Source organism: Curcuma longa, unplaced genomic scaffold (assembly GCF_044706935.1).
Source record: "Curcuma longa cultivar G26 ecotype Majalengka, Jawa Barat unplaced genomic scaffold, ITB_CL_G26_1.1 utg2646_np1212_2152390_RagTag, whole genome shotgun sequence".
Taxonomy (NCBI): domain Eukaryota; kingdom Viridiplantae; phylum Streptophyta; class Magnoliopsida; order Zingiberales; family Zingiberaceae; genus Curcuma; species Curcuma longa.
In genome coordinates, this window is record NW_027435599.1 from 1,496,900 (window position 1) to 1,514,278 (window position 17,379).

At 40.5% G+C, this 17,379-nt stretch overlaps 2 protein-coding genes across 2 annotated transcripts; both read left to right on the top strand.

Moving 5' to 3' along the window:
• Positions 1-1,257: 1,257 nt before the first annotated feature.
• On the top strand, positions 1,258-4,364 carry LOC141820100 (protein terminal ear1 homolog). The gene is made up of 6 exons (XM_074707382.1): positions 1,258-1,888; positions 1,970-2,129; positions 2,227-2,673; positions 2,804-2,941; positions 3,752-3,893; positions 3,990-4,364. The coding sequence occupies exons 1-6, from the start codon at positions 1,258-1,260 to the stop codon at positions 4,362-4,364; spliced, it is 1,893 nt and encodes a 630-aa protein (XP_074563483.1).
• Positions 4,365-10,914: 6,550 nt separating this feature from the next.
• LOC141820027 (two-component response regulator ORR26-like) lies at positions 10,915-16,949 on the top strand. Its single transcript, XM_074707305.1, has 5 exons — positions 10,915-11,057; positions 13,974-14,126; positions 14,238-14,627; positions 14,775-14,851; positions 15,408-16,949. The coding sequence occupies exons 1-5, from the start codon at positions 10,931-10,933 to the stop codon at positions 16,413-16,415; spliced, it is 1,755 nt and encodes a 584-aa protein (XP_074563406.1). The 5' UTR covers positions 10,915-10,930; the 3' UTR covers positions 16,416-16,949.
• Positions 16,950-17,379: the final 430 nt, after the last annotated feature.

The following is a 17,379-nucleotide window of genomic DNA, read 5'->3' on the forward strand; positions in this document are numbered from 1 at the left end:
ATATATATATATATATGATCAATTCTTAATTATTATTATAATGATAATAATTAATAATTATTATTAAAAATAAAATTAAAATTGGGAAGGAAGAGATTTTTTATTTTTTGGTTTTGCAGAAGATAACAGAAAAGAAACTTGTCACTCCCAAAGTTTAACCCACGAGAAGCAGACAGGCAAGCGCAGCCCTCGTTGCCTCTCTCTCTCTCACACTCTGCTCATTACCCGCCGGTCCAAGCGACGCACCCTCTCCCTCCCTCCCTCGCTCAACAACTTTTCTCCTGCCCCTCCTCCGCCTTCCGCCGTGTCCATGTCCATGTCCATGCAAATGTAGCAAGAAGACAGCAGCAGATCTTGCTCCCTCCCCCGTTCCCAGATCATCGTCAGATGCGTCGTCCACAACCAAAAGCAGCAGAGACAACAACAACTACAATAGCAGCAGCAGTAGCAGCAACGAATTCATTCTCATTGCCTGCTGCTTACCTGCAGTGCCTCGTCTTCCTCCTCCGCCGTAGTCATCTTCGTCTCCTCCTCCTCCTCCTCCTCCCCATTTTGTAGCAGGCAGAGCAGGGTAGCCATGGCAGGCGACGCCGCCGTGCAGTCCCCAATTTAGTGCAAGAAACCAAACCGAGCGCTCGCTCCCTGTCCATGGAATCATGGGCGTCCAGGAATAAGAAGCGAGGCAGGAGGAATCAGGGGCAGAGTCGTCATTGCAGGCCCCTTTTGGCGGGTGCCGCCCCGTTATTACCGCACCGTTCCGACGTCATCGATATGGCCACGCCCTGTTTACGATGCGCTGGTGGCCGCCAGCAGCAGCAGCAGGGCCAGGGCGAGGGTGGGAAGGAGAGAGAGTAGGGCGTGGAGTGTTGGATTTGAGGCGTGAGAGTAGAAGGGTTGTCTTTCCCCCGTTGCGTGGGTGCGCCGGCATAGCGTCACCGCATTAAAAACCTCTCCTTTACCCCTCCTCCTCCCCGCTTTTATTGATTGATTGAGTTCAACTCTTTCTCTCTCTCTCTCTCTCTCTCTCTCTCTCGCTCGCACGCTCACACACACACACACTCGCTGTCTTCTTTTTTTTATTTTTTTAGCCTCGCGCTCCGGCGAAGCGGCCTTCCGTACCGGATTCTTTTTAAGTCTGTAGCGGTCTGCTGGTAAAGTTGACAGTGGGGAGAAGAGACACCGGCCATAACAAGGGGGAGGAGAGAGAAGTGGAGAGAGAGTGAGGAGGAGGGTTTGGGGATCTTTAGCGGTGCGGAGATGGAGGAGGAGGCAGGGCGGGGGAATATTCTAGATCCGGCGGCGGCGGAGTTTTACCCAGCAGCGCCGCCGGCGGCGGGGCAGTTCGCCCTCGGACACCCGCAAATTTACTACGCCTATCCCCCCGCGGCCGCTCACCACCAGCCGCAACCGCCGCAGGTGGTGGCGCTCCCGGTGTTCCACCTCCCGCAGCCGCAGCAGGTGGAGGCCGCGGCGACGACGCGGGCAGTGGCGCTGAGCATGGTGCCTTGCCACGTGGGGGAGGCGGAGGTGCGGGCGGCGATGGAGGCCTTCGGCGGGGTGCGGGCTGTGGAGATGGGCGCGCTCGCGGCCGAGGGGGTGGTCACCGTGTACTTCTTCGACTTCCGGAGCGCGGAGGCGGCGGTAGCGGAGGTGCGGGAGCAGCACGCCCGGTTAACGAATGCCGGCTTCGGCTTCGGCGCTCCGCTTTCGGGGAATTGGGCCGCGCCGTGGTCGTGGCGCTCGCCGGAGCTCGGGAGGGGGACCGTGGCCGGCCACCCAGTCTGGGCTCAGTTCGCCGCCGACGACCCCCATCAGGGTTGCCTAGTCCTCCTCAATTCTGACCCAACCGTCTCCTTGCTCTCTCTCAGAGAAATCTTCGAACCATTCGGTAAGAAATCACAACCATTTCCCTCATCACCCACAGCAATGGATCGTGAACACTATTTTGAACGACGACGATGATACATAGGGCCGGTGAAAGAGGTGAGGGAGATGCCGTCGAAGCCGCAGCACAAGCTGGTGGAGTTCTTCGACACGAGGGATGCTGCTCGCGCCCTCTCCGAGCTCAACGGGAAAGAAATCAACGGAAGGCGACTGCTGCTGGAATTTAGCCGTCACGGCGGCAGGAGGTTATTCTAGCTACCGTTCCATTCCTTATCTAACCTGAAGCTTGTCCGGCCGCGCGGCTCCTTGATTCGTGTACGTTTGCATTATTATTCTATGCAGCAGCAATAACCCCCGGAGCTCCGGCCACGGCCTCCACAATTCTCACTTGCCGCCGAGGTACCAGCGCGGCGGCGGTCCTCAGTCGAGCAGATCGTGGGCGCAAACGAGTTCGAGGTCGTCCTCTTCGGCGGGACAGGAATCTGCTGCAACAGCCGCTGCCGGTGGCAGAACTGGCGGCGGCGGCGGCGGGAGGAGGAACAAAAGCAGCAGCAGCAGCAGTAGCTGCAACCAGCCGTCGTCATCGTCGTCGACGCCGTCGTCGTCGTCATCGAAGCAGCAGGCGAGCAGCAGCGGCGGGGGGCGGCGGAATTGGAAGAGCAGGAACAAGATAAGCGGGGAGTCGAGGTTCCTATTCAAGGAAGCGGCGGAACCGGAGGACTCGTCGGAATCATCCCGCAGGGATTCCAGAACCACAGTCATGATTAAGAACATCCCCAACAAGTACAGGTCCGGTCCCCCACCCACGATCTTGTCCCCCATGTCGGACCTTCGCAACAAGCTCCATTCCATTCTCCATCCCTCGATCATCTATCTCTCATCTTCTCTTCATCCCTCTCTCTCTCTCCTTCCTCTGCAGTCAGAAGCTGCTGTTGAACATGCTGGACAACCACTGCATTCAGTGCAACGAGCAGATCAGCGAGGAGGGTGGAGCAGCAGCAGGAGGCGAGCAGCCCTACTCCGCCTACGACTTCGTCTACCTCCCCATCGACTTCAAGTAAGCTAAAAGCTTCCTTTTCCTGTCTCTTCTCTCTTTTCGCCTCAGTAGAAGTGTAATAGCAGCAGCAGGAAAGCAACAAAGTCCACAAATTGGGTTGGAGCCATTGCAGGCGTTCATGGCGAGTACATGGGAGATTCACATTATACGCCCCAAAAAGGGTAGTAAAAATGGAAGCCGACGTTAAAGCGATCAAATGCATAAGCTCAGAGAAGAAGAGATCCCCTGCCGGCCGCTGCAGCTGCTGCTGCCTCATCACCTGTGCTTCTTCTACCTTCCGTACTCTGAGACCCAAATGGCAACAACTCACTGCGTCGCATATAAAGACACAACACCTCGCCACCCTTCTCTCTCTTCTCTTCTCTTCTCTTCTCTTCTCGAATCGGGAATTCATGGAATTAGTATAAAAGAAGGATGCAAACAAAGATCATCAGCTCGCAAGTGTGTGGAAACCGTGAAAGAAGGTTGAACAAGGGAAGGAGGGCTGGGTTTCCACCTAAACCCTAATCAGAGAGCACGCTTTGCAGGTTGCAGGCATAGAATATAGACACCGGCCCTAGTGCTGTTTTTGTGTTTCTTGCGACGTGGAAAAGACCAGTCATACCTCCATGGCCAGCAAGCTTCAAAAAAATATATATATATATATATCTAATCTACGTTGATGATTATTAATTATACGATCCCTTTTTCGCGGCTGCTTTTGCTCTTCGGAATCTAATAAATCCTGAAAGAGAGAAAGAAAGTAGCTTTTCACGCAGAGAATTTGGTTATCGGGAGGTTCCATGACCGGTGCATGTTGTGCTTTTGCAGTAACAAATGCAACGTCGGGTATGGATTCGTGAACTTGACGTCGCCGGAGGCGGCGTTCCGACTGTACAAGGCTTTCCACCTGCAGCCGTGGGAGGTCTTCAACTCGCGCAAGATTTGTCAAGTCACTTATGCTCGATTGCAGGTCGTTGGGTGGAGAATTAATCTTCTTCTTGTTTGTTTGTTTGATTGATTGATTATCTCGTGGAGCTGAATTTTGATTGTTTGTTGGGTTTTGAAGGGGGTGGAGGCGCTGAAGGAGCACTTCAAGAACACCAAGTTCGCGTGCGACAACGATGAGTACATGCCGGTGGTGTTCTCGCCGCCGCGCGACGGGAAGCAGCTGACGGACCCGGTCCCAGTGGTGGTCTCCCGCCCGGCGGCGGCGGCGGGATCCCGCGGCGGAGCAATTGCGGGCGCCGAGGCGGCGGAGGAATGCGGCGGCGCGTCGTCCACCACCACCGCCTCGACGCGCGCCGCGTCCGACAAACTCGACGAGGACGACGAGGAGGAGGAGGAGGACGACGACGATGATGACGTGGACGACGGCGGAGGCGACAGGAGCAGCTGCGGCGACGTGACGGGTGTGGAGGCGCTGCAGCTTTCCTGCAATTAATCAAAAAACAAAAAAAAAACTTAATGATCTCGAGCTCGCATCGAGATCTTGTAATGATCATCATCTACCTCGATCCCGTGTTCGATTTCCTCACATTTATTACACTCATCATGTTCCTCAATTAAAGTCCTCTCCTCCGCTCAATATTTTTCAGCGTTGACCGCTACTGTTCACGCACAGATTCCTTCCATACACGAACCCTAACGCGCGTGATCTTCCCGAGGAGGAAGAAGAAGACGACGATCCGACCGCCCGCCCGCCCGCCCGCCGCTCTCCGCCCCGAATTCCGACCTCAAATGAATCAATCAAGCTTCAAGCTGCACGCAGTTAATGCGACTGCATCAGACGAGCAAAATTGAAAAAGGCAACTGCGATAAGATTTCTGCGTCCATCTATAATTCTATATCCATAAACCTTCCTCCATCTTCAGCTTCTATGTGCATTAGTGAGCCTGTGGACATGCGTACGATGTTGCCCTTTCAATTCAGTATTATTATTATTACTAGTATTATTTTTTTCTCGTTCCTGTATTTAATTTCGATCTGAGGAAAGAGACTGGAGATAAAGATAAGGCGGGGACGTCGAATTGCCCGGGTATTGAGGTGCATCGCCATGCAAAGGAGTGAGTGAGGAAGGGAGGGAGGGAGAGTAATAAATGGAGAGTGAAGGTGGAGCGGACATCGAGGAGGAGAAGGAGGAGGAAGAAGAGGAGGAGGAGGACGGTGGAGGTGTCAGAGGAAGTGCCTGACAGGTGGGCAAGCAGACCACGTAGGACGATATACCCCGTGACGTGTCCTTCTTCCTTCTCTTTCCACCTGCGGTCGTCGGCGACGTTGACCGGCCGTACCTCGCCAGTTTGGAGGTAGTGCTAAGGAGCCAGCCAAATCAATGAATGAATGAATGGGGGAGGAGGAGGAGGAAGATCTGCTGCTGCGGCTGGGCGGGGTGGGGTTTTCTCAGACTGAGCCGCGGAAGATTTGACTTGTTTTCAACGGGTGAAGAAGGAGGTGGTGATGGTCTCAGTCTCTCTCTCAGTAGGGTTTGATTGGTTAGGGTTTAAAATTTAGAATTTAAAATTTAAAATGATAATAAAAGGATTTAGAGTCTTACAAGGGCTAATTGTATGAGAGTAGAGATATATTTATTTTTAAATACTTTAGTAGATATAAAATTATACATTAGCAGGATTATTTTTTTATTAGATTTTAATCTTTTGTTCTCTTACTATATGACAAATAAATTTAAATTTGTTCATGAACATTTATTCATGACTATTTTTATAAATATTGTTTATTTTTTTTTATCGAATTCATCTATCAATTTTATTATTATGATAGATGAAATTTATACTATTTCTTTTTAATACTAAATTCTTAAAGAATAAAAAAAAGTTATAAATATTATATATATATATATATATACACTATTTTTGATAATTAAGTTATATATGTATAAATAAATAAATCTATTAATAAATTATTTATAAATATTGTTAGTGAAATTTAATGAATTCAGTTAATTAGTATTCAAGTTTATTTATTTTATATATTCTTTTATAATTGAACGTGCATAAATGAACTTGATTTACATCAAAGTTATTTATAAAGATTTGATTTATTTACTGACCTAGACAAGCTCAGGACCTTTCCATTTACTCGCTAGTCCATTGCTCTTGAGTTTTGCCACTAATCTAAGTTTGTCAATGACCACGAGTGCCATAATTTCCCCGATTATATACAATCTTTGTTCCTAGGAATAACTCATTCGTCTACAATCCATCCTCTCGAGTAAATTAAGCATTAGCCCCAAAGAAATAATGTAGTGGTAGGATGCCTTCTTAGTTTTCAATCATTCAAAGATCAAGTTTAAACTTCAATAAATTAATAGATGAATTTTCTTTAATAGACGGTTGACAATGCTGATAGACCACTCCTTGTAAGCACTTTTCTTATTCATCCTGATGATCGATAAAAAAAACCGGATTGGTCTCCCAGGATTAGTCGATAAAAAATGGAATTTAGTTTCTGTTTACTCCGATTGAAAATCTGGTATCACAAGGACAAATCTGTCATTTCCCCAGATTTGATCCGGGGAGAGGAGGAACTTTTGTGGTTTTGGTGGAGTAATTGTATGGATTGAGGGGTAATTCTGGAATTTCATCTGTACGTTGAGCCCATTTAGCGGTCACAAAACCTTCTAGAGGCCCATGGCAAACATCTAAACTGTTCTTATTATCAAATTTTCAATTTTCTTCAATTTAAAATTTAAAATCTTGAATTTCATTCATTTTCAATTAGACTCGAGAGTTTCCAACTAAACCATCACAATGGATCTTTCGTAGGATCGAACTAGAGAAAATCATCCAATATTGTTATAATAGTTTTCGATCTTAAAAAAATAATTATTTTAATACTAATCTAAATTGCTTTAACTTGGTAGCGATCGTTTCAAATTGTAGCTATTTTTTTCAAAATGGACTTGTGTCTGTTGTATTTTCATGTATCGTCTAAATTCTAGAGGGAAACACAAGACAAACCCCCTCAAAGTTTCAAGCTCGAGTCCAATAAAAACTAGTTCAAGGCCACCTTCGATTATCATATTCGATCCAACTTCACAAGAAGCCCAAGCCCAAGCCCAGCCCAATTGAATCTATTAAGCAAGGTCGAGTCAATCCTAGACATTTGGATATATGATATTTGCTATAATCTTTAAGGAGGTAAATTATTATAGGAAAAAAAAAATAGAGTGTGGTTAATTATGAAAAAAGTGAGAACGGGAAGAAAATGAATCGTACTTGTGTTTGAAATCGAACGGACAAAATGGTTATGAAAAAGGGAATTGGGGGTTATAGACACAAGAGCATTTATCGAGATTTAACTAAATATTATTCATTGTGTTCTTGCCACGTGGATGTGATAGGTGGGCTAACTGATAATTAATATTTTATTATATTATTTTACTCTTATATTTGATGTTCTTAATCCTACTTATTATATTTTTTTTCTTAAACTTTGATATTGTTTTATGGTTGTAGGGAATTAAAGAAGATGTTTGTTCAAATGCCCCTTACACTTTGTTTGTTCAAAGTGTAATATGTTTGGTTTGAATTGGATGATGCATGCAATATGTTTGTTCAAATGCCCCTTACACTTTGTTTACTCTTGTTGATGCATTTCACTCATTTAATTCATGGGTGTCTTGTTTCGTTCGATCCTTATGGTTGTTCTTTGATGGTTGTTGGTTGATTGTAATAGAATTGAGTTCCCTTGTATAAGAGTGCATGCATTTGGCTTAAATTGATTCATGCTCATAAGATGTTCGATGAAATATTTCTTGAAGTAGTTAAGCTTTAGTTGTTGACTGTTTGCAATACTTTGTTAGTTTGAATATATTATGTTTGTGTCTTTCATTTGAATGCAATTAAATTAGATTAGATTATATTTGTTAAATGTTTCATTTTGATGTTTACTTTATGTTGCCTTTCATTCCCTTGTAATTTAGATTAGATTTTCATTATTTGCATTACTCTTCAATGAGTAGTCTTAGAATTCATTCAAACTCAATTTTCAAATAAAATTGATCCTAAGAATATCATGTACCAGTTACATTCCTTGTGAGAGAAGAGAAGATCTGAATTACTCTATACTACATTAGTGTAAACGAGCTCAATATTAATTTAAAACATACGGGTGTTATCACTAGCCACCTAGTGCCCCTAAGTGGTTAGGTATATTGAACATGGTCTAGACCATATCAAGTGACATCGTAGGTGGCTCAAGAATAGAACTAGTGCAAAAGTTTTCACATATATTGGATGTCGACAAGGTACCTTTCTATTAACGTATGAATCCTATAAACAAATTCTTATTTTAATTTAATACCTAACCTATATTGGTAACACCTTTAGTTGTCGTTGTCGTGGGGAAATATATAGAAGACCAAGGCTCATAAATTCTTTTCTCAAAGAAGCATCAACTAACTCTTTTTCAAGTCAATCATCATATGTCAAAGCTCAACCCTAGACAAACGATTCCATTGAGCACAAACTACCTTATCGATCGATCTACAAGTTCGTTCGTTCGATAAACTTGTAATTCGAGCACATTAATATTGCGGGGAGGGCCTAAACTACTCCATGACTAAACTTACTGTTTCCAAAAGCTATGCAATGCAACCCCACATGAAAGTAACAAGTGGGCAAAGAAGTATTCCAACTTTTGGCTGCCTTTTGAAATAAGAAACATATTTTCTTCTTCTTCTTCTTCTTCTCAATCCCTTTGCAACCTTCCATTATTTCCATCCTTGTATTATTTTAATCAAAGCATGTAAAATAATCTCAGTGGGCATACCCCCCCCTTTTGCCTTTAACTTTGTTCTTCTTTGATTAAGTTAAAACTTAAGGATGATCAACGTAGCATATCGAGCCTCCAAGCCTTAAAAAGAAGAAAGGAACATGTCTTTAAATTTCACAAACTCTTCGGGGACGATAAGGTAGACCGATCTCGATTGAACTGAGTTAGGTGGAGGTCAAAGTTTTATTTTTATAATAGATGAAAACAAAAATCGTAGTGGTATAACAAAATTTGGATAGTGCTTGATCAAAAATGCTACACTACATAGATTATGTCTTTAAGCATGCCAATTCATATGTTTAGTTAGTTTCCTTTTAATACATAATAAATAAGCATTATAGCTTAAGTGTTTAGTAGATAAATTCTAATTTGTCACTAAATAGAGGAAACGTCCAATCCTAACAAATAACAATCCAACGTTGGATTCGTGATAAATGACTAACAATGGCCTAAGGAAAAACTAGGCGGCCTAGTCCTCGTATCATTCGCGAATCATGAGTTTATGCCGCTCATTGTGTTTTACTATTAGTAGTATCCAATGCTTAATGTGACCCACCAACATTTTCACTACTTCAACAATCATTCTATGAAGGTCTTGAACCTTTTCGATCTTTCTTTTCCATTCGGTTTGATCTTTATTTACTTTTGCCATAGAGCACTTTTAAAATTCATCTCATATGAGCTAGTTCATTTGACTGTTGTTGCGATTCGAGGACAAGAAGCTTTCCTCGTGTGCTCCACATGATCACATGAAGAAGAAACAAAGAAAGATAGCTACACTCAAGTGGCCCTAAAAGGTGTTTTTAGCATGAGGAAGACCACCAAGAGGATTACTGAAGATAAAGAGGAATCTCAAAGCTGATAAACAAATTCTTTGGCTACAAAGTTGAGTGGAGTTTTTACTCTTTGTAGTTCCCGTAGGACCGAGCATTCGGTTAAAACTGAACCGATTGAATTAAATTTAGTTTAATCAATTTAATAGAATTTTAAATTTCTAAAATAAATCAATTCAGTGAGATTTTGCTCGCCCCTAATTACTTACTGGAAGGTCCGGTAGTCTCTCCACTCAAATGCATAAACAATTCAAGTTAAAGGCTATTCCAAGTTCATCGAGCAAATGCAGTGAATTATTAGAGAATCCACCAAGTGATGGGGATGAGTGAGTGCTGATTTAACAAATGGACATTCCTTCTTCCCCACTTTCGATTTTCCCTTTTGCTTTTTCTCCTTTTGGCGTTTCTCTCAGAAGCATTCCGAGTGGGTTCACAAATGCTCAGTCACATTCCAAATTGCCTGCTGATTACCTTTCTGGCCTTTGGAAATCCTACTATGAAAGTATACATGGAAGTGAGTTTTATCGGTATAAAGAGAGCATATATATGAATGCTGGTTTTACTAGCTAGTACAATTTCAATTCTCGTTGCAAGAACGAGTCTTCGTAGTAGATCAAGAACAGTCAAAACGACCAAAGAACTTGTTGCTTTCGCAACTACTTTTCACTTAATGATCGACCCGTAAGCAAGTTTTACAAGCAACTAATCTTGATGCTATGTAGAATGTGCTAAACTGCAACTTAATCTAAGCTAAACTACTCGACATGGTTCATTGGCATAACAAAAAGTCCCACAAGTATTCACATGTCAATGTTGACAACTAAACCAGTGGTGCAGGGATGAGTCAAGGCAACTTAGGCAATCATGAAACCAAGTGTCAACTGGTCATTTTGATCATATGTAATGGTAGAAAAGAGTAGGGTCTCAAAGGAGGGATTGGCATACAGAAAAGAGCCACCATAGACAATGATAAGACGTTCAAAATTATATCAGAGCATCGACAGAGCACCTACTTTAAGGGAGGATAATTAAAGGGAGGGATGTAGTCCACCAAAGTTGAGCTTTGTGGGACTCTCTGCCATGCTTGTCCACACCAGATTTGCCACAAACAATTCAGTTTATGCTGCTGCAAGAGCAAATGAGTCATTAACAAATTAATGCAGTAAGCAAGTTTAGTCATGTCCACATATATAGCAAAAGGAAGCGTTGAGGACAGTTAACCAACTGGCGCCAATATTCTTTGCAAAAGACTTCCCACTTTTCACTTAAAATAACACTACATCACACTTAAGTCTGCCACTGAAGCACTTCCTCTTACCTTACCTTACTATCCTCTACTTTCTCTACCACAGCCACATCCTCATCTGCTCCTAAGGAATCAATGGAGAACCCATTGCCTACCTCCAGAGCTGAGGCCTTCCCCGCCGGCCTGCGGGTGCTCATCGTCGACGATGATCCCACCTGGTTGAAGATCCTTGAGAAGATGCTCAAGAAGTGCTCTTATGAAGGTACTTTACTTGATCTCTCCCTCCTGTTTCCCTTGTAGATATGGTGTTTGTAAAAAGGCATACTGTTTACATATTCTAAAATTTTTGCTTATTAGTAGCATGGCATCCCTTGTTGATGGGGTTTTATTGGGATTTGAGAATTAGGGTTAGTGCACATATTGCTAGATGTTTTTTATATGATGAGAATGAGTTATTTTAGTTTTTTTTTTGTTTCAATTTCTTGATGTTTTTGAAATTGGAGGCACTAGAAAGTGTAGAATATTGTTACTTCCATGAGTATGTAAAAGGGGGTTTCTTATTTTTGTGTCAAGCAATTTCTGCACCTATCTGACCATTCTGAGAGTTTTCTTTATAGTTATCATTGTTTAAATTTAGTTTGTTTTGTTGGGTGTTTTCCATAAGAGAAAGAGGCATTCCTTTCTTAGGTTCCAAATAGTAGTTTTCAAACTTTATGGCATCATGTCTGTACAGTTTGAAGTTTGCTCAAGGATCCTGCATCCAAGCTAACTCTTTGTCGAGGACCTTGTATATATTGCTAAACCAAAACCCATGAGCTTGTAATTGTTTGGATAAAACATGTTAACCATAACTATCTTTAGTTTTCTCATCGAAGTAATACTAGTTATGATGTTTCATGCCATCAAATCTATTCACTTTGTACAATAACTAGTCATGTCCTAGCTGTTTGCCGTCAGCTACCTGAGTTCTTGCATTAAGCTCTTTGTAACGTTAAACCATTAGCAGAAAATTTTACCAAAAGTTTTAAGTCCAGCATCTATGGTCATGCCCTATCTTATCACATAGGAACACATCAAATCTTATGCCCTATCTTGGATCTGTTCAAGATCTGATCCCATGAGAACACATCAAATCTTATCCAAATCTGATTCAGAGGGCAGCAAACAAGCTCACTTTTTTGCACTATCTGAGTCTTCAGCTAGATCAAATCTAATCCATCAAAATATATTTAATCCACAAGCCTGATTGAATCAGATTCAAACAAACTTATTGTCTTGAACTTTGGAAACAAGGAACAATCACAAACTTATTCTTTTACTCCCACTTTCTACTGAAATAAAATTTTAAAATAGAATTATGAAGGCTTTAGTATTGTTGTCTTAGTCATCCACATGCTTCTTCAAATCTTTAGTTCTTTGTTTCCTAATGGAACTTTATTTAATCAAACGTGATTCTAGAACTAATATTGGTAAAGATTATGCTCTTGTAGATTCTCACACTTTGCCTTTTTTGGTAGTGGAAGTCATTCTAGCTTTTACTCTTGAGCTTATACATACTAATAGGTGGGGTTCATGATTGACACACTTCATGTAAATAATTAACTATAAATGTCTATCGTAAATCACATTTCCAAATTATTAAAACACCATAATTAAAGCTGGCCACAAGAGAGGAACCATTGTCCTAACACACTTACCACTTGACATAAATCTACTCGTACAATTAGGCACTAAGTCATTGCTTCTTATTTTCTAAACTAGATTCATTCCCTATTCCTAGTTCCTTTAAACAAACAATGAAAATGCAAAAAAGGTGCAATGCTATTGAGAAAGAGCTTAAAACCTTGGTAGTAAATCACACATGGGATGTGATACCGCCTCAACTAGATTATCTTGTGGTCAGATCAAGATGAGTGTACCCTATAATGATTATTCTTTATTCCTAGCTTTCATAGACAAAGGCAACATATTTGTCTTGGTTTATATGAATTATAACTTAATTATTGATGATGACTCTCTAGGTATTTGATTCATTAAGCAAATTCTCAAAAAATCTTTCCAAATGAAAGATCTTGAACAAGTATCATATGTTTTAGTATAGAAATATCACGAAGAAGTATCCTTTCCAAATGAAGGATATTTTCTCTCCAATCCTACTTATTATGGTTTCTCATGGAAATCAAAATGATCTTGAACAAGCATCATATTTTTTTTAAAATAGAAATATCAAGAAATATGTCAAGATATTTTCTCTTCGATCCTACTTATTATGGGTTCTCATGGAAATCAAGGAAATTATGTGCTCTACAATCTCTAAATCATCGAATATTGCATAATGTGCTCTACAACTAGTGAAATTAGCCATTACATAGACAATCCTTTTCAACTCCTCACCTAAAATATTTAATTCAACTTAATAGTATATCGTCCATCTAATATTAACTCCTCACCTAAATTCTCTATGAGGAACTAAACTAGGGTTTAGAGTATTACATTGATTCTCAATCCTAATTTGTAAGCCTCTTTTTTTTCCCTTGGAACAATATGGCCCTCAAGCAAGCCATAATTGTCTTATAATTATGGTCGATTTTGTCCATTAGAAATACAAAATCAGATAATTGTAGTATGAAAATTATTGTTAGCCATTGTACATCTTTGATTCCTTTTCTCGTGCTTGATCATACTTCTTGTGATAATTAGGTTCTATCTACCCCAGTACCTGTATTGAATATTGTTACTAAGTCTGAGTGAACACCTAATATCTACCCCAAGTCCAAGTAGCATAGTTATAGATAAAGTACAATCATCAGCCCAAACAGATGTTTTGTGCAAATGTTTTTGACGAAAGCAAATTTCAATTGGAGATAGGTTTGGTACCATGTGTTCTTTTCTGATACTGGTGTATAGAAGTGCTTAAAATCTGATACCTGAAAAAAAAAATGATTGCATTAAGTCAAGATGTTCTTAACAGCTTACACAAAAGTATATAGTAGTAGTCCACTTTTGAATGAAATTTTTGAAGTCATTTTTGTTTAAGAAACTAATTTTCCTAATGCAAAGAAGTGTTTGGTATCTGATACCTGGAAAAAAAAAGTATTACATTAAATCAAGACGTGTTTAACAGCTTAGGCAGAGAGATCTGCAGTTTGTTTTCTAATTATTTTCATGCCTGCGGCAGTAACTACATGCAGTTTAGCAACAGAAGCTCTGGACATGCTCCGTGGAAAGAGAGATCGATTTGATATTGTAATCAGCGATGTGAACATGCCGGACATGGATGGTTTCAAGCTTCTCGAGCAAGTTGGGCTTGAAATGGATCTACCTGTAATAAGTTAGTTATCGAAATCCAACTCTTTCAGCATTCAATCCATTTCCTGTAATTTGTCTTGCTCTTTCATCAGCCATAGAAGTTTTATATCCATGTACTTAATGACCATTGCAGTGATGTCTATAGATGGGGAGACAAGTAGAGTAATGAAAGGTGTTCAACATGGCGCTTGCGATTACCTTCTTAAACCTGTGAGAATGAAGGAGCTAAGAAACATATGGCAACATGTTTACAGAAAGAGAATGCATGAGTTGAAAGAAATAGAAACTCATAACATCCATGACGATGCCAACATTCTAAGAAATGGATCTGAAGATCCTGATGACAGACAATATGTAGCTGGAACTGAAATGAGCTCTGTGCGGAAACGGAAGGATTTAGAGAGTAAGGAATTCGTTGAACACGAATTCAATGATCCCTCTACGGTAAAGAAAGCAAGAGTAGTTTGGTCTGTTGATCTTCATCAGAAATTTGTAAATGCTGTGAATCAAATTGGATTTGACAGTGAGTATTAGCTAATTAATAGATGAAGCTCGCATAGTTTCATATCCCCTTTGGATTAGAATGATAATGCAGATATTCTTCATGATAGTTTCTTTAAGTATATAATAATGGTTTTTACAGTTCCATGACTACCATGTGTTCTTGCAGAAGTTGGTCCCAAGAAAATACTTGATTTGATGAATGTACCTGGCCTCACAAGAGAAAATGTCGCAAGCCATCTGCAGGTATGACCTATATATTAAGATTCCTGTGAGATTCAAGAACTAATCTGTTAACTTGTAAGAAAATGCTTAAGCCAAACTTCACCAATAAGATGAAAACATAGGCACATGAAACTAATTCATGAATTTGAAAACAATATGACTAGCACTTCTATGTCTATGGTGTGAAGTATGGATCCCTGACAAACTGCAATAATATACTTGTATTTCTTTGGCTGAAATATTTCTCATGCAAATCATTAATATGATTTTGGTTGCTACATTCTCAATTTACTAAGAGATTTTTCAGTTCCAGATAAAAGAAAGCAAAGTTTCATATTTGTATAATTTGTTGTATTCTTATAGAAACAAATTGCAGCATTCTTTGTTTTGGCTGATATGTATATCAGTATATGTCTAGCAAGTACTTCACTAACATTGTTTTGGCTATAGTTGCCATATTTACTGTCAAGTTTCAAATTAAAAACTCTCTCAATGTCTTGTTTTCGGAAACAAATGTGCTCTTGCATCAAATTACATGTAGGTGATCTCTAAAGATAAATAGTTTTTTCTACTGCAGAAATATCGACTTTATTTGATTAGACTACAAAGGCAGAATGAAGGGCGTGCGTGTACCGGAAATCTGTCATCTGACTTTATGAACAGCGAAAATAGAGGGAACAGTGGGTTCAATTCCTCAACAAACATTCAATTAGAGAGTGAGCTAACCACATACACAAGCACGACTGAGAATTTTCAAACCCAAGGGATTGTTCCCAGTGTTCATATTAGTGAAACAAAGCAAATAGAGCCAGTTCAGATAATAGGAAGTAAGAAAGTACCATCAAATGATGTTTCATGTGCTTCGAAGGTCAACAATGCCCCACACTTGAGTGTATTGCTTTCTTTCAATGACAAGATGCCTAATATTAAGAAGGCATGTGAGCCTGCAACACCAAAGCACAAGCCTTTGCTTGGCGGAACTCCAATGATGCAATTCATGCAATACCCAAAACAAGAAAGTTATAACATATTATCAGAGTACTCATGCTTGACTTATGTTGATCAAAACCTTGATCCTTCTTTTGATCAGTATTCATCCACTCTACCGGCATTCATCTCAGCGACTTGTACCAGTGAGAAGGATGTGAAAGATCTGTTTGAAATGAAACCTGTCCTAACAGATTATAGAAATGGGCACTTCACTGCTATACCTCTTCAAGTAAAGCGTGGAGCAGTGAATGCTCAAGACATTGGAGCAGTTTGTAAAGTAGAAGGTCCACCCAGCACACAAGATTGTTACCTTAATGACAAATACAGCCAAGGATATTTTCCTCTCACATATGAATTCAGTCTTAAAGGCGAGGCAGAAGCAGATTCTTTGCCTGAGGATGTGCATCTATGTTCACTTCAGAAGATTGGTTGCTTTGAGAATTTGGGTTTCAGTGGCGCGGAGATTTACCAATATGGTGACTCAACACCTACTACTGATGTCGAAAGTAATTGGTATGATAGTTCTGAATTGAACGGTGAGTATTCATATGATCCAGTGGAGTACCCTCTAATTGATGAATACCTTTTTGCATAGTAATCCTTTAAGATTTTACTTCAGAAGAAGTAAATGACTCTTATATTCATATTTACTGCATGTGCTAGTGTCCTAGCAATATGGCACCAACATGATGGACTGGACATTAATTTCCATCCAGTTATTTTGAGCAAGGATGTAATCTAGATAGAATTGTAATAATGTATAATTGAAAAACAGGTAAAGGAAGTTACCAAAAGGCTGCTTTGCAGTGGCTATATAATCATTTGCTGCTCTCAAGCATCTAATCGATCGACTTCGTCAGAATTCAGAACGGAGTTTAAGATGTTACTTTTACTTGCATAGAAACCCCAAAACTTGTCAGAATAAGTTCATCCATGTGTGCAAAATGCTTTCTAAATATTTGAGCAATTGGTTGTCTTGCACTGATTAACTGCTAGTCTTTGTTCTTCTTTCCTTGTTTGAGCACCTTGAAGTCTATTCAGAGCAGCTACCTGACTGTTTGTGCTGTTTACTTAGCTGTTTCTAGAAGCTATCGATGCTAACACAAAAGTTGAAACACATAATTCCTGGTTATCATTTCTTCACATTCTTTTTTTTTGTTCTTGGTTGTCCATTGAGCCTAAATTAACCATGATAAATTGCCCGTCTCAAGTTCTTAGGATTCCAAAGTTGATTTTTCTTGGTCCAAGCAAGCTGTAGAAGATTTCATTAGAAGAAACAAACTTGAGAGATTTTTTATGTTAACTGATCTGAAGTAAAACTGAAGAAAAATAAGAAAAATCAACCAACCTTTGAAGCCAGTTTAGGACTATGTTGGTATAAGTAACTTCACTTAGGCCCCTCCGGAACAGGTATATTTGTTTTTTCTTTTATGTTTTTTGTTTCTTTTTTAGAGTTAGCACTTAGCATCTTGTACTTGTACCTTAGTTTTCACTCGTCTTTATTACTCTCTATACAGGTGTAAGTTATTAAAGAACTGCATAATCTAACATTCTCATGA

What these genes read in the sequence shown, in the direction of transcription:
- LOC141820100 (XM_074707382.1), top strand. Translation starts at nt 1,258, where the DNA reads ATGGAGGAGGAGGCAGGGCGGGGGAATATTCTAGATCCGGCGGCGGCG. An exon ending in AGAAATCTTCGAACCATTCG is followed by an intron (nt 1,889 to 1,969) that starts GTAAGAAATCAC and finishes GATGATACATAG; the next exon opens with GGCCGGTGAAAGAGGTGAGG. An exon ending in AGCCGTCACGGCGGCAGGAG is followed by an intron (nt 2,130 to 2,226) that starts GTTATTCTAGCT and finishes TATTCTATGCAG; the next exon opens with CAGCAATAACCCCCGGAGCT.
- LOC141820027 (XM_074707305.1), top strand. Translation starts at nt 10,931, where the DNA reads ATGGAGAACCCATTGCCTACCTCCAGAGCTGAGGCCTTCCCCGCCGGC. An exon ending in CAAGAAGTGCTCTTATGAAG is followed by an intron (nt 11,058 to 13,973) that starts GTACTTTACTTG and finishes TGCCTGCGGCAG; the next exon opens with TAACTACATGCAGTTTAGCA. An exon ending in ATGTCGCAAGCCATCTGCAG is followed by an intron (nt 14,852 to 15,407) that starts GTATGACCTATA and finishes TTTCTACTGCAG; the next exon opens with AAATATCGACTTTATTTGAT.